Source organism: Aotus nancymaae, unplaced genomic scaffold (assembly GCF_030222135.1).
Source record: "Aotus nancymaae isolate 86718 unplaced genomic scaffold, 86718_ANA_hifiasm-v0.15.2.pri h1tg000028l, whole genome shotgun sequence".
NCBI classification, from domain to species: Eukaryota; Metazoa; Chordata; class Mammalia; order Primates; family Aotidae; genus Aotus; species Aotus nancymaae.
Window position 1 is genome coordinate 26,346,443 of NW_026988441.1, and position 19,276 is coordinate 26,365,718.

General features: G+C 52.7%; 1 protein-coding gene across 5 annotated transcripts; it reads left to right on the top strand.

Annotated features, from left to right (window-relative positions):
* The first annotated feature begins 1,662 nt into the window (after window positions 1-1,662).
* Window positions 1,663-18,826, top strand: BORCS8 (BLOC-1 related complex subunit 8). Of its 5 annotated transcripts, none has more exons than XM_064381598.1 (7): window positions 1,699-1,781; window positions 3,859-3,983; window positions 7,480-7,592; window positions 8,356-8,420; window positions 13,017-13,127; window positions 14,900-14,975; window positions 18,355-18,826. In XM_064381598.1, the coding sequence occupies exons 2-6, from the start codon at window positions 3,872-3,874 to the stop codon at window positions 14,931-14,933; spliced, it is 435 nt and encodes a 144-aa protein (XP_064237668.1). In that variant the 5' UTR covers window positions 1,699-1,781; window positions 3,859-3,871; the 3' UTR covers window positions 14,934-14,975; window positions 18,355-18,826. The 5 variants fall into 5 exon arrangements, with proteins under 5 accessions (XP_064237672.1, XP_064237671.1, XP_064237668.1 ...); XM_064381600.1 differs by lacking the exon at window positions 18,355-18,826 and adding an exon at window positions 15,225-16,595; XM_064381602.1 differs by lacking the exon at window positions 3,859-3,983 and having other exon boundaries at window positions 1,663-1,781.
* The last annotated feature ends 450 nt before the right edge of the window (window positions 18,827-19,276 follow it).

A 19,276-nucleotide genomic window follows, 5' to 3' on the forward strand; every position in this document is an offset into this window, starting at 1 on the left:
GCTCTCCATGCCAGTTTTACCTCATGTCTCTCATGGCAAGGGGAAATTTTGACGTTCCTTGGAAACCTGATGGGATGTAGTGGGCCTAAACTTTTTCAAGAGCTAACCAGTCAGTCGGCCCTAGTCCATCCCTGAGTGGATGCATGGTGGTATTGTGGGGAACCAATACTGGGTACACTGCCAGGTGACTGGAGTGGCACTTGTGCTCTGATCCAATTGGCCATCGCTTTCACCTTGGCATTTCATCAGCCACACAGGGAGCCATTAACCTGAAGAAAAAGAGAAGCCCCTCATGGATCCTTTGACCCCCATGTTTACATAGACAGCCTTGGAGTCCCACAGCTGTACCAAATGAATTCAAAGCTTGAAACCAAATAGCCTTTGAGTTCGAGTCTGTCTTATTCTGGTGGTCCACTATAAACAAAAATGTAGACTGGATAAATTATATATACTACAATCAGCAGCGATTTGTCAATGATAGCAGAGATGCTATCAAAGGAATAGCTGAACAATTTTTAGGCACTGCCAACCAGATGGCCTGGGAAGATAGAATAGCCCTTGACATGATGTTAGCCGGAAAAGGGGGAGTCTGTATCATGATTGGGGTCCAGTGTTGTACTTTTATCCCTAATGAAACAGCCCCCAACAGGACAATCATAAAAGCCTTACAAGGCCTTACTACCCTAGCAAATGAATTAGCCGAAAACTCTGGAAAAGACGACCCCTTTATGGGCCTGATGGAAAGGTGGTTTGGAAAATGGACGGGACTCGTGACCTCAATCTTTACTTCCCTTGCCATTGTTACAGGTGTTCTCATCCTTGTAGGCTGCTGTATCGTACCTTGTATTCGTGGGTTAACCCAAGGCTCATAGAAGCAGCTCTCACAAAAACCTTCCCCACCTCCCCACCTAGGTAAGCTCTTGCTCCTAGATAATCAACAAGAACAAAGCCAAATCCTATTGAAGAAATTTGAAGACGAAGAAATACATAAAACAGAAGAAGGGAAATTGTTGGGACAACTAAAGTCTTCTTAAGGACTCAGCTTTTTTGGTCCTAAGTTGTAAATCAATCCTATCTCCCCGCCCCCCGACTTCTGTTTTTCGCAAATCGCGCGTGTACCCTGTTTGGCAGAGTTAATCGGGATCAGCTTAGATGGTGAGGTCTGACCCCAGCCAACGGGAAGGACACAGAAACAGGAACTGCGTTGGGATTAAAAACGTCCCTCCTCTGGTCACTGTGCTCTTGCGATTGTCACAGGCGCAAGCAGCACCCCTCTGCGAAGTAAAGGTGCCTTGCTGATAAGTTTTCTGTCTAAGTGTGGGTTTCTTCTGGCTACGCCACCGAGCACTGGTTTCAGACATGAGCAAGGGGAGGGATTCCATCAGGGCGGAGGGCTAAAGAAGAGTTTATGCGGCCCAGTGGGTGATGTGTGGAGGGCTCCCCCAACTCGTCTGCTCCAGGAAAAGGGGGTTCAGGAAGGAAGGGAGTTCTTGCTCCTCTCCCGCCTGAGTGTCCCTCCACCAGCCTCAGGGACGTCGCGCCCCCTCCTCACCCCGTCACCTCGGGGTGTGCCTTCCCTCCGTCTCACACCCCTCTCCTGTCGGCAAAGACTGAGGAGCGGGGAGGCCGGGCCCTCTGACACCGGAACTGGAGTCGTGCAGCATCCGGTTTCCGCAGGGAAGGCTTAGGCGGCCGTCCCAGCCTCCTGTTCCGATCCTGTTCGGTTTGCCAGGCCGTGGTCGCTATGGAAGAACCTGAGATGCAGCTGAAGGGGAAGAAAGGTGGTGCGGTCCTCCGGGTGGGACAGGGGGCCCGGGAACTCGCAGAGGGGCGGCCTGCTAAAGGCCGGGCGCGGAGGGACCGGCCGAGGAGCAGTGATTGAATTGCCGTCAGGTCTATCAGCTGGGCCGATGACTAGTTTTGAAACCTGTAGAAAGGCTCCGTGTCTGGTTTTGCCATCTGTAAAATGAGGGGTATAATTACCCGTTCCCCCGGGATTTTTTCAATAATTCGGTACGTGAGGCTGGGAGTGGTGGCTCACGCCTGAGCCACCACTTTGGGAGGCCTAGGCGGGAGGATCGCTTGCGCCCAGGAGTTCTAGGGCTCTAGCGACTCCTGACTCGAGGTCAGGAGTTCGAGACCTGACTGGGCAACATAATGAGACCTGGTACCCCAAAAAAGACAAAAATTAGCCGGGCGTGGTGGCGCACGCCTGTGGTACCAGCTACTCGAGTGGTTGAGGTGGGAGGATCGCTTGAGCCCAGGAGGTCGGGGCTGCAGTGCAGTGGGCTATATGATCGTGCCACTGCACCCCAGACTGGGCGATAGAGTAAGACCCTGTCTTAAAAAAAAAAAAAAAAATCAACAACCTGATGTTTGTAATGCGTGAGAAGAATCTCTGGGGCGTGGTAATCGGTATTTTTGTTGTTTCCTTATTTTTCTTTTCTTTCTTTTTTATTTTGAAACAAGGTATCACTGTCGCCAGGCCGGCGTGCAGTGGCGTGATCATGGCTCACTGTAGCTTCGACCTCTCTGGCTCAGGCGATCCTCCTGCCTCAGCCTCTCGAGTAGCTGGAACTACAAGCGCACGCCACCACGTTGGGCTAATTCTTTAATTATTATTATTATTATTTTTTGAGACGGAGTCGTTCTCTGTCGCCTAGGCTGGAGTGCTGTGGCATGATCTTGGCTCTCTGTAACCTCAGTCTCCTGAGTAGCTGGGATTACAAGCACACACCACCACGCCCCCCTAGTTTTTCTGTATTTTTTTTGTAGAAAAGGGGTTTCACCATGTTGTCCAGGCTGGTCTCAAACTCCTGGCCTCGAGTGATCCGCCTGCCTTGGCCTCCCAAAGTGGTGGCGTTACAGGCGTGAGCCACTGCGCCCAGCTAATCCCCTATACTTTAAATCACCTCTAGATTACTCACATATACAGTACATAATACAGGGTCTACACATCACTTCATTCACATGGATTCAAAGAAGTGCTTAGTTTAGAGCAAATTCAAGTTTTGATTGATTGATTGATTGATTGATTTTTAGAGACGGGGTTTCACCATGTTGGTCAGGCTGGTCTCGAACTCCCAACCTCAGGTGATCCACCTGTCTCAGCCTCCCAAAGTGCTGGGATTACAAGCATGAACCACCACGCCTGGCCTCAAGTTTTTATTTTTTTATTTTATTTTTTATTTTTTTGAGATGGAGTCTCGCTCTGTCACCCAGGCTGGAGTGCAGTGGCACCATCTCGGCTCACTGCAGCCTTCACCTGTCTCCAGGTGGGACTAGCAGGTGCAAAGGCCTTGGGGTGACAAAGTGTTCAGAGCTGTGCCGTAATGAGTAAAACAGCAATTGGTCACATATTAATTTTTTTTTTTTTTTTTTTTTTTTGAGACGGAGTTTCGCTTTTGTTACCCAGGCTGGAGTGCAATGGCATGATCTCGGCTCACCGCAACCTCTGCCTCCTGGGTTCAGGCAATTCTCCTGCCTCAGCCTCCTGAGTAGCTGGGATTACAGGCAAGCACCACCATGCCCAGCTAATTTTTTGTATTTTTAGTAGAGACGGGGTTTCACCATGTTTACCAGGATGGTCTCGATCTCTTGACCTCGTGATCCACCCGCCTCAGCCTCCCAAAGTGCTGGAATTACAGGCATGAGCCACTGCGCCCAGCAATTTTTTTTTTTTTTTTTTGAGAGAGGGTCATGCTCTGTTTCCTAGGCTGGAGTGCAGTGGTATGATCATGGCTCACTGTAGCCTCCACCTGTCAGACCCAAGCCATCCTCCCACCTCAGACTCCTGAGTAGCAGGGACTACAGGTGTAGATCACCATGACCAGCATATTTTTGTCCTTTTTTGTACAGGTGGAGTTTCACTATGTCTCCCAGACTGTTCTTGAACTCCTGGGCTGAATCCGTCCTCCTGCGTTGGCATCCCAAAGTGCTGGGATTACACCCGGCTTGGGTATTTAAATGTAAATTAATTAGACGTAAGTAAAATTAAAAGTTGAGCTTCTTAATCACAGTAGCCACACTGCAAGTGTTCAGTAGCTGCGTACGTGCCTGTGGTTCCAGCTACTTGGGAGGCTGAGGCAAGAGGAGGATGACTTGAGCCCAGGAGTCAAGTCCAGCCTCCACAACGTCATGAGACCCTATCTCTAAAAAAACAAATTATGTAACATTTCGATCATCTCAGCAAGTTGTTTTGGAGGCTTTTGTTTGTTTGTTTTAGAGATAAGGTCTCATTCTGTCACCCAGGCTAGAGAGCAGTGACATGATCATGGCTCACCGCAGCCTCAACCTCCTGGGCTCCAGTGAGCCTCCTGCCTCAGCCTCCAGAGTAGCTGAGACTACTGACACGCTCCACCACAGCCGGCTAATTTATTTTTGTTAATTTTTTAGAGATGGAGTCTCACGGTATTGCTCAAGCTGGTCTCAAATCCTTTATTTTTTATTTATTTATTTTTTGAGACAGTCTTGCTCTATCGCTCAGGCTGGAGTGCAGTGGAGCAATCTCCACTCACTGCAACCTCTGCCTCCCGGGTTCAAGCGATTCTTATGCCTCAGCCTCCGAACTAGCTGTGATTACCGGCGTGTGCCACCATGCCTGGCTAATTTTTTGTATTTTTAGTAGAGACGGGGTTTCCCATCTGTTAGCCAGGCTGGTCTTGAACTCCTGACCTCATGTGATCTGCCTGCCTTGGCCTCCCAAAGTGTTGGGATTACAGGCGTGAGCCACTGCGCCCAGCCTTGGCCTCAAATTCTTGTCCCCAAATGATCCTCCTACCTCGTCCTCTCTGGCAGTGAGATAGTTCTTTTGGGAAGTGCAAGGAAGAGCCAGGCTGGAGGCAAGGAAGGCAGGGAGGTCAACAGCAGCTGGAACATGCAGGACCTCATGGGCCATAGCAAGAAAAGGGGATTTTATTCTCTGGCAGGTGGGAGCCATGGGAGAGTTTAAAGCAAGGGAGGGCATAGATGATTTGGCTGGGAATACCATTGTTGAAGCAGACACTGTCATGAGGATTTGTGTGCAATTAATTTATCAGGACTGGGCACGGTGGCTCACACCTGTAATCCCAGTACTTTGGGAGGCCAAGGTGGGCAGATCACTTGACGTCAGGAGTTTGAGACCAGCCTGGCCAACATGGAGAAACCCTGTCTCAACTAAAAATACAAAAATTAGTCAGGCATGGTGGTGGGTGCCTGTAATCCCAGCTACTCGGGAGGCTGAGGCAGGAGAATCACCTGAACCTGGGAGGTAGAGGTTGCAGTGAGCCGAGATTTTGCCACTGCACTCCAGCCTGGGCAACAGAGCAAGGCTCTGTCTCAAAAAAAAGAAAAAAAAAAAATTCATCAGGAGACACCTGCAGGGGAGAAGGGGAAACAGGGCAGGGCTGGCTGGTGAGGAGGCTGAGTGAGGGGCGACCTCAGGTAAAATCCGCAGATGGAGGCCTCAGGCTGGGCCTGCAGGGGAGCCCAGGGGGATAAGTTAGGCCTCTGGGTTGTTCCAGTGCCCAGCGAGGGACACAGGTTTTCATATCCCTCACTAGTGAGTGGCGGCTCAGGGCCTCCCGGGATGTGATCTTTCAGGCACTTTCAGCTCCTGTAGGCATGCTCTGAAGAAGAGTCCCGGGTGTGGTCATAGGGGCAAAAGGAATGCCAGGAAGTGCGGTGGGCAGCAGTGTCCACTGTCAGCGGGATTGGGAGGGAAAGATGAGAAGAGTTCACTGGGGGCCGGGCACAGTGGCTCATGCCTATAATCCCAGCACTTTGGGAGGCCGAGGCAGGAGGATCACTTGAGGCTAAGAGTTCAGGACCAGCCTGGGCAACATAGCAAGGCCCTGTCTCTGTTAAATAATGAAAATAACTAGCCAGGCAAGATGGTTCGCACCTGTAGTTCTAGCTCCTCAGGAGGCTGAGATGGGATGATGGCTTGAGGCTGGGAGTTTTGAGGCTGCAGTGAGCCGTATCGCGCCACTGCACTCCAGACTGAGCAACAGAGCGAGACTCAGTCTCTAAAAAAAAAAGTTCACTCCTTATGAACTCATCACTCATTTTGTCCTCTCATTAATGTCCTCTTTTTATTTTTTGAGATGGAATCTCGCTCTTGTTGCCCAGGCTGGAGTGCAATGGTATGATCTCGGCTCACTGCAACCTCCACCTCCTGGGTTCAAGCAGTTCTCCTGCCTCAGCCTCCGGAGTAGCTGGGACTAAAGGCGCCTGCCGTAATGCCTGGATAATTTTTGTTTGTTTGTTTCTTGAGATGAAGTCTTGCTCTGTCGCCCAGGCTGGAGTGCAATGGTGTGATCTCAGCTCACTGCAACCTCCAACTCCCAGGTTCAAGCAATTCTTCTGCCTCAGCCTCCTGAGTAGCTGGGATTCCTGGCACCTGCCACCATGGCCAGTTAATTTTTGTATTTTTTTTAGTAAAGGTGGGGTTTCACCATGTTGGTCAGGCTGGTCTCGAACTCCTGATTTCAGGTGATCCATCCACCTCAGCATCCCAAAGTGCTGGGATTACAGGCGTGAGCCACTGTGCCCGGCATTTTTTTTTTTTTTTGAGACGGAGTTTTGCTCTGCTTGCCCAGACTGGAGTGCAGTGGCGCAATCTCGGCTCACCACAACCTCTGCCTCCTGTGTTCAAGCGATTCTGCTGTCTCAGCCTCCCGGGTAGCTGGGACTACAGGTGCCACCATGCTCAGCTAATTTTGTATGTTTTAATAGAGACAAGGATCCTCCATGTTGGTCAGGCTAGTCTCGAACTCCTGACCTCAGGAGATCTGCCCATCTCAGCCTTCCAAAGTGCTGGGATTACAGGCATGAACCACCATGTCTGGCCTAATTTTTGTATTTTTTTTTTTTTTTTTTTTTTTTTTGAGACGGAGTTTCGCTCTTGATACCCAGGCTGGAGTGCAATGGCGCGATCTCGGCTCACCGCAACCTCCGCCTCCTGGGTTCAGGCAATTCTCCTGTCTCAGCCTTCTGAGTAGCTGGGATTACAGGCACACGCCACCATGCCCAGCTAATTTTTTGTATTAGTAGAGACGGGGTTTCACTATGTTGACCAGGATGGTCTCGATCTCTTGACCTCGTGATCCACCCGCCTCGGCCTCCCAAAGTGCTGGGATTACAGGCTTGAGCCACCGCGCCCGGCCTAATTTTTGTATTTTTACTAGAGACGGGGTTTCACATGTTGGCCTGGCTGGTCTCTAACTCCTGACCTCAGGTGATCTGCCCACCTTGGCCTCCCAAAGTGCTAGGGTTATAGGCGTGAGCCACCGCGCCTGGCCTCATTTTTGTCCTTTTGAGTGAGCCCTGCTGAGACCATTTCCTCCAGCCTGTCACCGGCCAGGGTTGACCTAGCTGCTGAGGGACACACCAGATGCCCTGTCTGCTCTGGCTGGGCTCAACTGAAGCAACTAGGAGACTGACACTTTGTCCCCCTATGCCCACCCCACCCCTGCCACCTATGGACCCTGGATCCAGTCACGGACAAGTTCACTGAGAGCGTCTACGTCCTGGCCAACGAACCGTCTGTGGCCCTGTACCGGCTGCAGGAGCACGTGCGCCGCTCCCTCCCCGAGCTGGCCCAGCACAAGGTGAGCTGAGGCCTGTCGGAAGGAGCAGGGACTGTCAGGGCAGGAGCCAAGGCAGGGACACCAGCAAGGAGGCATGTGGTATCATAGCCAGGCCAGAGGCGTGGCGGACAGATCTGGGGTAGATTTTGAAGGAGGTGGCAAGATGTGTGTATGAGTTTATTCTCACACTGGGTAATTTATATAGGAAGGAGATTTAATTGACTCACAGTTCCACAGGGCTGGGGAGGCCTCAGGAAACTTACAATTTGGCAAAAGCAGAAGCAAACGTGTGCTCCCTTACATGGCGGCAGGAAGGAGAAGTATGAGAGCCCAGCAAAGGGGGAGGCCCCGTATCAAAACCACAAGATCTTGTGAGAACTCACTATCAGGAGAACAGGATGGGGAACCGACTCAGTGGTTCAGTTTTCTCTACCTGGTCCCTCCCACGACACATGGGGATTATGGGAACTACAAGGTGAGATTTGGGTGGAGGCACAGCCAATCGATACCATTCTGTAATAGTTATGACCCGCATGGTGAGGAGGCAGCTGTCTGACGATCTAAGGGTAGGATGTGCCAGGCAGGGGGAAACGTTTGTGCAAAGGTCCTGAGGCATGGTGGCCAGGTGTCCACAGAAAGCCCAGACCTGTGACAGAAGGGAACTGCGGAGGAAAGTCTCTGCATCCACCATGAGGACTCGGGAGCCCCAACCAAGAGAGCTGGGAGGAGGGTCCTCTAGGTGGGGGTGGCCTCCCTTGCCAAACATCTCGTGTGTCCCCTACAGGCAGATATGCAGCGTTGGGAAGAGCAGAGCCAGGGAGCCATCTACACCGTGGAGTACGCCTGCAGGTGAGTGTCACAGCCTCCCTGCTACAGGGCCACCCCTCCACTGCTCTGGCCTCCTGGGCATCCCAGCCAGCTGCCCAGTAAGCCCCGCTCTGCCTAGCCTACCCGAGTGGGTGTATATGATCTGTACCACTATTCACCAGGCCTGGGTCCCAGGTGGGTCTCTTCCCTGCACTGAGCCCCTCCCCAGTTGTCACAGGAGAGAGGGATAAGGATTCTGGGAGATGCCTCTGGGGACCAGCATTTCTCTCCCACAGCCAGGACCACAGATGGGCCAGTGGGCTGGACGGCAGCCAGGGGGAAGCCCAAAGCACAGATATGGCTGTTTGTTTTGAATTTTTTTTTTTTAAGATGGAGTCTTGCCCCGTCACCCAGGCTGGAGTTCAGTGGTACCATCTCAGCTCACTGCAACCTCTGACTCTTGGGTTCAAGCAATTCTCCTGCCTCACCCTCCTGAGTAGCTGGGATTACAGGCGCGTGCCACCACGCCCAGCTAATTTTTGTATTTTTAGTACAGACTGGGTTTCACCATGTTGGCCGGGCTGGTCTTGAACTCTTGACCTCAGATGATCCACCCATCTCAGCCTCCCAAAGTGCTGCAATTACAGGTGTGAACCACTGCGCCCCGCCTTTTTTTTTTTTTTTTTGAGACAGAGTCTCACTCTGTTGCCCAGGCTGGAGTGCAGTGGCACGATCTCCGCTCACTGCAGCCTCCCACTCTCAGGCTTAGGGGATTATCCCACTTTAGCCTCCCAAGTAGCTAGGGCTACAAGTGCCTGCTGCCACGCCCAGATAATTATATTTTTAGTTGAGACAGGGTTTCACCATGGTAGCCAGGCTGTTCTCGAACTCCTGACCTCAGGTGATCCACCCGCCTCAACCTCCCAAAGTGCTGGGATTACAGGTGCGAGCCACCGCGCCCGGCTAGGGTTTCTTTTTGTCACTGAACCCTTGCCTTCCATTCCCAAGCCTTATTCCAGTTGCCTTGGGTTGCCCAGTCGGCCTTGGAAGTTCCTGGACTTTGCTTAGTTGTTCTGTTTGCCGCTGACGTGGGCTGTGGGCCATTTTGGTGGTGGCTGAGCAGTGCTCCCTGCAGCTCCCCTGGTATGTTGCTGTTTGGTTGTGTGGGCGAAGGTGCCTAGACAGGAAATCCTGCTGCTGGGGCAGCGTTCTGCCATTGGCAGCTTTGGCCCCCTTGGTGGGACAAGGGGTGTCCAGACAGACAGTGTCTTCCTTAGCTCAAGGAAAAGAAAAGAAATAGGAGTTTCTAGAGCTGGGCCTGGTGGTGCATGCCTGTAGTTCCAGCTACTCAAGAGGCTGAGGTGGGAGGATGCCTTGAAAGGAGTTTAGGGCCGGACGAGGTGGCTCATGCCTGTAATCCCAGCACTTTGGGAGGCCAAGATGGGCAGATCACCTGAGGTCGGGAGTTCGAGACCAGCCTAGCCAACATGGCGAAACCCTAGCTCTACTAAAAATACAAAAATTAGGCCGGGCGCGGTGGCTCAAGCCTGTAATCCCAGCACTTTGGGAGGCCGAGGCGGGTGGATCACGAGGTCAAGAGATCGAGACCATCCTGGTCAACATGGTGAAACCCCATCTCTACTAACACAAAAAATAAGCTGGGCATGGTGGCGCGTGCCTATAATCCCAGCTACTCAGGAGGCTGAGGCAGGAGAATTGCCTGAACCCAGGAGGCGGAGGTTGCGGTGAGCCGAAATCGCGCCATTGCACTCCAGCCTGGGCAACAAGCGAAACTCCGTCTCAAAAAAAAAAAAAAAAAAAAAAAAAAATACAAAAATTAGTCAGGCATGGTGGCACATACCTGTAATCCCAGCTACTTGGGAAGCTGAGGCAGGAGAATTGCTTGAACCTGGGAGGTGGAGGTTGCAGTGAGCCTAGATTGCACCACTGCACTCCAGCCTGGGCGACGAGTGAAACCGCAAATCAGAACAAAACAAGAAAGGAGTTGAGGGCCAGCCTGGGTGATAGCAAGACCTTTCCTCTAACAAAAAATGCAATATGGCTGGGTGTGGTGGCTCACTCCTGTACTTCCAGCACTTTGGGATGCCAAGGTGGATGGATCGCTAGAGCCCAGGAGTTTGGGACCAGCCTGGACAATCTGGTGAAACCCTGTTTCTACAAAAATACAAAAACTAGCCAAGCCTTGTGGCACACACCTTTAGTCCCAGCTATTTGAGAGGCTGAGGTGGGAGGATCGTTTAAGCCTGGGAGGTTGAGGCTGTAGTGAGCAGAGATTGCACCACTGCACTCCAGCCTGGGCAACAGAACGAGACCCTGTTTTTTTTTAAAAAAAAAAACCTATGCTTTCTTCTGCTTCCTGTACCTGTGCCATCTAATCCAGGAACCTAGGCCATGGGTGGCTAAGCACACTTAAATTTTAACTCATTAAAATGAAATAAGGCCAGGCACAGTGACTCACCTGTAGTCCCAGCACTTTGGGAGGCTAAGCTGGGAAGGTCACTTGCGGCCAGGAGTTGAGACCAGCCTGGCCAACATGGTGAAACTCTGTCTCTACTAAAAATAGAAAAATTAGTCAGGCGTGGTGGCGGGCACTTGTAAATCCCAGGTACTTGGGAGGCTGAGGCAGGAGAATCGCTTGAACCTGGGAGGCAGAGGTTGCTGTGAGCCAAGATTGTGCCCAGCCTGGGCAACAGAGTGAGACTCTGTCTCAAAAAAAAAAAAAAATGAAAATGAAAAAAATGAAAAAAAATGAAATACTCAACTCCCAAGTCTCACTAGCTACATTCCAAGTGCCTCTCAGCCAACTCAGTGGATAAAGAACGTTTTCATCACCAGTTGCCCCAGACATCAGTGGGCTCGGTGGGAGGCCAGCAGGCATTTGTCTTTAGTGAAATATGTATTTTTAAAAATTAAATTAAATTAATTTACTTATTTATTTTTTAATTTTTTGAGACGGAGTCTCACTCTGTTGCCTAGGCTGGAGTGCAATGGCATGATCTCGGCTCACTGCAACCTCCGCCTCTTGGGTTCAAGCGATTCTCCTGCCTCAGCCTCCTGAGTAGCTGGTCTTACAGGTGCCTGCCACCACACCCCAGCTAATTTTTTAGTATTTTTAGTAGAGACGTGGTTTTACCATGTTGGCCAGGCTGGTCTCAAACGTCTGACCTCGTGATCCATCCACTTCAGCCTCCCAAAGTGCTGGGATTACAGGCATGAGCCACCGTGCGGCCTATTTTTTTTTTTTTTCTTTCAGACAGGGTCTTGCTCTGTCACCCAGGCTAGAGTGCAGTGGTACAATTACAGCTCCCTGTAGCCTCGACCTCCTGGGCTCAGGTGATCCTCCCACCTTAGCCTCCTGCGTAGCTGGGACCACAGGCAAGTGTCACCATGCCTGGCTAATTTTTAAATTTTTGTAGAGATGGGACCCCACTATGTTGCCCAGGCTGGTCTCAAACTCCCAGCTCAAATAATTCTCTCTCCTGGGCCTCCCAAAGTGTTGGGATTACAGGTTTGAGTCACCACATCCAACCAGAATTTCCTTTTTATTTTTTTTGGAGAAAGAATTTCACTCTTGTTGCCCAAACTGGAGTGCAGTGGCATGATCTCGGCTCACTGCAACCTCCACCTCTTGGGTTCAAGCGATTCTCCTGCCTTAGCCTCCCAAGTAGCTGGGATTACAGACATGCACCACCATGCCTGACTAATTTTGTATTTTTAGTAAGACGAGGTTTCTCCATGTTGGTCAGGCTGGTCTCGAACTCCTGACCTCAGGTGATCCGTGCACCTTGGCCTCCCAAAGTGCTGGGATTATAGGCGTGAGTCATCATGACTGGCCCCAGATTTTTCTTTTTAAGAGATGGGGTTGGTGGGGCATGGTGGCTGATGCCTGTAATCCCAGCACTTTGGGAGGCCAAGGCGGGCAGATCACAAGGTCAGGAGATCGAGACCATCCTGGCTAACACGGTGAAACCCCGTCTCTACTAACAAGACAAAAAATTAGTCAGACCTGGTGGCACATGCCTGTAGTCCCAGCTACTTGGGAGGCTGAGGCAGGAGAATCGCTTGAACCTGGGAGGTGGAAGTTGCAATGAGCTGAGATCTCGTCACTGCACTCCAGCCTGGGTGACAGAGCAAAACTCTGTCTCAAAAAAAAAAAAGAGAGAGAGAGATGAGGTCTCGCTATGTTGCCCAGGCTAGTCTCAACTTCCTGGGCTCAAGCCGTCATCTTGCCTTGGCCTCTTGAGTAGCTGGGATTACAGGTATGAACCACAGTGCCCAGGAGAGATACTGCTTTTTCTTTTTTGTTTTACACCCTCATATCCACAGTAACGGCTGAGATATTTTTTATGGCATCTTTATACACTGATACCTCCTTCAAAACGTTAGATGTTTCGGTGGCAGTGAAGTCAAAGTTTTCTTTCCATCATGTGCTGTGTTGCATAGTTGCCGTCTAGTCATAGCAGGGAAATCTAAAACGTAAGCCCACCGTGAGTCCTCAGGGAAGCCCGCAGCATCACCGAGGTACCCACCGAGCTCTGGTGGTGACCTCTAGTGCTGGAGTGTGGAACACTTACCTGCAGGTTTGGGATGCTGATCAGGGCTGTCCTTCCGTTTCAGCGCCGTGAAGAACCTGGTGGACAGCAGCGTCTACTTCCGCAGCGTGGAGGGTCTGCTCAAACAGGCCATCAGCATCCGGGACCATATGAATGCCAGTGCCCAGGGCCACAGGTAGCTCCTGGGACCACCTGCCCCCGCTGCCACTCTCAGCCGCAAGGACCGTCTCTCAGCTGCGCTAGGAAACGCTGCTTCTCGCTTATTAAGAAAACTTTCTCTCTCCTCTTGTCTTGGTGTCTGGTGACCTCCTCTTGTCCTTTGGTGTCTATAACTTGAGAGTTCAGTCACTTAGTATCCAGGTCCTGAGCTCTGCTGTGTGCCTGGCCCTGGGCTGGCCGCTGGGGACATAGCAGTGACCGAGACAGATGGGCTCACAGGGAGGCATACAGCAACCAGGTACACAGCAGATAAGAGCATGTCAGATGTGCTGGAAGAATGCCGCGGGGCCCCTCCGAGGAGGTGGCGTGAGTGACACACAGACGATCGGGGGCAGAGGGAGTTCCACTCGCGGCAGTGGTAAGGACAGACACCCTGGGGCTGGGTTCCCTGGGAGTGCTCGGGAAGCGCTGAGAAGGCTTCTGTGGCTGGAGTGGGCCAGGTCGGGGAGATGGGCCAGGGAGATGGCAGTGGCTGTCCCAGGACCCAGAGCTGAGGGAGGCTTTGAGCTGAGTACCAGGGTTCTGAAAATGAAAAGCACTCGCAGTCCTTCAACACTGGGGAGAGAGTTTTTAGGAATGGCCCTTCTTTTTGTTTTTTGTTGGCATTATAATTTAATAAACACGCTTACGAACACACACGAGCCGGGAGCAGGAATGTTACCTTGGGATGCGTCTGGCTCCCACAGATTGGGGTTCTGGCTGGTCTGTCCCCTGCTGGGCATTTGGAAAGAAAGGATCTGTGTTGCTTAACTAAGACGTGAGAATTGGCAAAAACAAGACTTGAGTGTTTATGTAAGAATGGGGGCGTAGCAATCTTCCCTCAAAGGGTAGCATGATAGGGGTTTATCTGGGCTCTTTTGCATCTGAAGAGCGGCTTCTGGCTCCTCTCCCACGGGTTGACGTTGGCAGCTGGAACTAGACTTCAATGAAAAGCCATAGCTCTTACTGTCAACTCAGGGTTTCCAAAAGTACTTTCATATGCCCTGCTTGTGCTCACTGTTGCAAAAAAGCAATGTGCTCCTGAAGGACATTAGTAGAAGCTTCAGTTGCTATTAACACCTCTTTGTAAGCCCTATGGGTTCAAAGTGCCCAGTCTTGTGTGAGTGAGTCCCAGATACGACCTCTGGAGTGACTCGTCCCACTTTTTAAAAAGTACACATATATATTTTTGAGTAGAAACTGTGTCATGATACAATGCCTGGGCTGGTCTCAAATTCCTGGCCCAAGTAATCCGCTTGCCTCGGCCTCCCAAAGTGCTGAATTAGAGGCATGAGCCACCATGCCCAGCCATTTGTCCCTTTTTTTTTTTTTTCGAGACAGAGTCTCACTCTGTTGCCCAGGCTGGAGTGCAATGGTGTAATCTCGGCTCACTGCAGCCTCTACCTCCTGGGTTCAAGTGATTCTGGTACCTAAGCCTCCTGAGTAGCTGGGATTACCGACACACACCACCCAGCTAATTTTTGTATTTTTAGTAGAGACGGAGTTTCACCATGTTGGTTGGGCTGGTCTCGAACTCCTGACCTCAGGTGATCACCTGCCTCAGCTGAGATTATAGGCATGAGCCACCGCGCCCGGCCCACTCGCCCCAATTTTAAGGAGGATGCTTGGAATCTCAAGCCAGAGGTCTTCCAAGACCAGAGTGTCACCCAAACATGCACTCCAGCCAGCTGAGCAGGCCTTGTGGCCTCTGACCCTGGCCTCATGTGTGCTGCCCATGTTGCCTTCCAGCCCCGAGGAGCCACCCTCGCCCTCCTCAGCCTGATCCTGGAAGACACTTGGGGCCCCCCAGGCTCCCCCAACCCAGGTCAGTGCCAAGGGTAGCCACGGGCCTCTCTCTGCTCCGAACTAACTAACCCACCCGCTTGGCAACCAGACAGACACCTGTCTGTCTAACCACTTGGGTTTCCTCACTGGGTTTGTGGGATGGTTTCAGAGGTGGGAGGTGGCATGTGGAGGGTGTCAGCAGGTCCAGAATGTTCTACCCTGCTGCTCAGGGACCGTGGCAGCCCATGTCTCCCATTCTCTCTCCTCCGCCTTCCTCCCTCTTTTCCAGGCCATAGGCCCTTTGCCAGTCCCAGAGATTTCCACCCCCCGAGACAGAGAGGAGAGCCCACATTTCCTCTGTTCTACCACGTGCCAGCAGCCTGCTTTACCCACGCACAGTCTCAGGCAGAGCCTGGCGTGGCAATTACCCACCCATCTCTGGGACTCCCCCCACCGATCCACTGCCTACCTGCTGTGTGACCGAGTAAACTCACTCCCTCTCTGGTCCCTGCGTTTCCCTTCAGTAAAGGTGGCTCATCACATCCCTGAGATGGTGCAGGGTACAGAGACAGATGTACTTTGGAGCAGTGGCTATTGCTGCATAACACAGCATCCCAAAGCTCAGTGGTTTACAGCCCCAGTAATTAACCTACTCATGATTCTGCACTTTGGGCTAGGCTCAGCTGGGCGGTTCTGCTGCTCTCCCTGGGGGTCACCCGTGGGTGCTCATGGGAGCTCAGCTGCAGCTGCATAGTCAGAGGGGGCCCTCGACCGGGGCTGTTGGCAGCAGGGGTCAGGTTTTCCTTGTGGCCTCTCCAGCAGGCCAGCCGGGGTTTCTTCTGGTGGCTGGGAGCCCAGAGGGCAGCTCCCATGCAGAGTGCCACTTTCACATTTGTGGGTGGCCCATTGGTTGAAGCCAGTCACGTGGCCAGGCCCAGGACCAGATGGGAGAGGATCACACAAGCGCAGTGTGAGCCCTGGGAGGCGTGGCTGACCACGCTTGGAGAGTGTGGTGCCAGCAAAGACCTGACGTGTCATCATTCTGTATCTGTGATGGGCAGGTGCAGGCAGGTCCAAGGGGCACAGGGACTTACTGAGCCCCTGCCTGTTGGCCAGTCACTGTGATTGTCCTCGGTGCCATGGAGGTCCTCTCAGAGGTTAAGGGAAGGCAGATGGAGACAGAACCTCTGTAGGCCCTCCAAGCTGTGGCCCCAGAGCCCAGAGGCAGCTGAGTTCCTGTGTCCAGTCGGACAGCACTTAGTGGGCACTGCGGTCAATCAGAGAGCACCTACTGGACACCGTAGGCAGCGAGCATTTATTGGGCACCTCTGGCAATTGATGAACGCTTCCTGAGCACCTGCTGATGGCAGGCGTAGCTCTGAGTGTGGAGTGGTGAGGAATCCCACAGGCTAAGCGGTGGCCTGGGAGCTTTCCAGGGGGGCTGAAGCAGGAGGGGCTGCCTGAGGGGGTCAGCAGCCCACCCCAGTGCCCTACGCAGCCCTGCCCACACCCCCAACCCAGCCTCTGTCTCCCCAGTCCCATCCCTCACAACCTGGTCCCTCCCACTTTGCGCCTCAAGGACACTGCCCCACTGCCCTCCTCACTCCCCAGTGTCTGCTGTCCCCTCCGCTGCTGCTCCCAACAGGATTGCTGTGTCTCATCCTGTCCCTGTGGAGTCCCTCTCCTCTCCCCAGAACTGCCAGCCTCATGCCCCCTCTCAGAGCTTTTTTTTTCTTTTTTCCTTTTTTTGAGATGGAGTCTCGCTCTGTCGCCCAGGCTGGAGTGCAGTGGTGCAATCTCAGCTCACTGCAAATTCTGCCTCCTGGGTTCAAGCGATTCTCCCGCTTCAGCCTCCCGAGTAGCTGGGACTATAGGCGCCTGCCACCTTGCCGGGCTAATTTTTGTATTTTTAGTAGAGACAGAGTTTCACCACGTTGGTCAGGCTGGTCTCAAACTCCGGACCTCAGGTGATCTGCCTGCCTCAGCCTCCTAGAGTCCTGGGACTACAGGCGTGAGCCACCACAGCCGGCCTCAGAGCCTCTCATTCCCACTTTTCCCCCAAAACTGCACCCCTTGGTGTCATCAGTGACCTTCACAGGGTCAAGTTATCCACCTCTCCAGTCTCAGGATCCTAAACACTGCCCCATTTTACAGAAGAGGAAACTGAGGCCCTGAGACGTGAGGCAGCCAGCCCAGGATCACCGCCCACGCCCAGAAGTGCCAGGATTCCCACCCAGACCCCTGCCACCAAGCTCCACCTTATCTTGGCCCAGGTTCACCCCTCAGGTGCCACCTCATGCCCTGGCTCCACCTCAGACAACCCTGACCCTCACCCCCCCGCTCCCCAGCCTGACCAAAGCTGGGCTAGGCAGACACTGAAACTGAGCAGGTGCGGCCAACCCCTTCCTCCTGCTCCCACCTGGAACCTCTGGGCCCCCATCAGCCCTTGCACTAATAACTGCCATCAAAATAATCCTGATTATACACCCACCATGTCCCCAGCCCTGGGCTAAAGTCTTCACAGGGATCATCTCATTTCATCTCCAGACAGCCCCAAAAGGCAGTCTCACCCCAAATACAGATGGACAGAGAGGCTCTGCCAGCCATGGTGTTTGGCACCTGTAATCCCAGCTACTTGGGAGGTTGAGGCATGAGAATCACTTGTTGAACCCAGGAAGCAGAAGTTCCAGTGAGCCAATATGGCGCCACTGCACTCCAACCTGGGCGACAGAGTGAGACTTCAAGCCCCTGTCCCCGCCAACAAAAAAAATAAGGACACAGCCAGAGAAGAGCAACCCTTGGCCTGGTGTGTTCCTAGTCCTGCCTGCCTCTGATGTACGTGTGACGCAGGCCTGGCACTCACTGGCCCTCTCTGCATTTCCTTTTATTTTCCTTTCTTTCTTTTCTTTCTTTTTTTTTTTTTTTTTGAGACGGAGTTTCGCTCTTGTTACCCAGGCTGGAGTGCAATGGTGCAATCTCGGCTCACCGCAACCTCCGCCTCCTGGGTTCAGGCAATTCTCCTGCCTCAGCCTCCTGAGTAGCTGGGATTACAGGCGTGCGCCACCATGCCCAGCTAATTTTTGTATTTTTTAGTAGAGACGGGGTTTCACCTTGTTGACCAGGATGGTCTCGATCTCTTGACCTCGTGATCCACCCGCCTCGGCCTCCCAAAGTGCTGGGATTACAGGCATGAGCCACTGCGCCCGGCCCGTATTTTCCTTTCTTTCTTTTCCTTTCCTTCTTTCCTCTCTCTTGCTCTCTCTCGCTCTGTCATCCAGGCTGGAGTGCAGTGGGACGATCTCGGCTCACTGCAACCTCTGCCTCCCTGGCTCAAGTGATCCTCCTGCCTCAGTCTCCCCTGTAGCTGGGCCTACAGGTGCACACCACCACCACCAGCTAATTTTTTGTATTTTTTGTAGAGACCAAGTTTCACCATGTTGGCCAGCTCAAGTGATCCCCCCGCCTCAGCCTCCCAAAGTGCTGGGATGACAGGCCTGAGCCACCACGCCTGGCCTTGGTTCTCCTTTTGTTCATCTGGATGAGGAAAGCTGGACTGTACCTTCTCTACAGGCTGAGCTGGACCCTCGCAGATCCACCTTCCCACCTTGCATTCTGCCCCAAGCAGCAACGCTCAGGCCACGTGGAGAAGCCACCCCTAGTTCCAGGGGAGGATGTGGCACCTCGGCCTGGCCAATCAGAGCTGCTGGTGTCCTAGGTCCCAGTGACTGGTTCAAGTTGGACTTGTGGCCCGACGAGAGGCCTTTCCTGGGAGTTCTGCCAGGAACATCGTGGCAGGGGGCGGGGGGTGGACCTGAGAACCTTGCCTGGGGCCCTGGATCCAGCTGTACCTGACACTAGCCAATTTCATTTCAATTCTTCAGTTTTATCGACCTCTAAATTATGATTTTTGCCAAAATGGCTTTGAGTCCGCTTCTGCTGCTGTTTGCAGAAGGGACCGCACTGACCGCTGTGAATACCACGTAGTGCCAGCTGTATGCCAACACAGCGTTATCCCAGAATCCCTTGTTCCAGTACCATGTATTAGGGAGCTCAGATGGGGTTGTTTGGGTTGAGACAGGGCCCAGTCCCACTGCTCTGGGAGGGTTACTCAGCTTGGTGCTGTGGGGTGGTTGCTGGAGATGGGTGGGAAAAGCAGGGTGTCCCGAGGGGAGACAGGGCATCCTGCTGGGGCGTCGAGCCTGTCAAGGCGGTTTGAAGTCCTGGAAAGGGGGTTCAGCCCTGCCTCTCCTCCTCCTAGGGCATACTGGGGGGCCTCTGTGCCACTATCCTGCCTCTCCACCGTTCCACTCAGCTTAGGAGTTGGAGGAGCCGAGAGCCACC

What these genes read in the sequence shown, in the direction of transcription:
- BORCS8 (XM_064381597.1), top strand. Translation starts at nt 3,872, where the DNA reads ATGTCTCCCAGACTGTTCTTGAACTCCTGGGCTGAATCCGTCCTCCTG. An exon ending in ACCGTGGAGTACGCCTGCAG is followed by an intron (nt 8,421 to 13,016) that starts GTGAGTGTCACA and finishes CTTCCGTTTCAG; the next exon opens with CGCCGTGAAGAACCTGGTGG. An exon ending in GCCAGTGCCCAGGGCCACAG is followed by an intron (nt 13,128 to 18,354) that starts GTAGCTCCTGGG and finishes TATTTTTTGTAG; the next exon opens with AGACCAAGTTTCACCATGTT.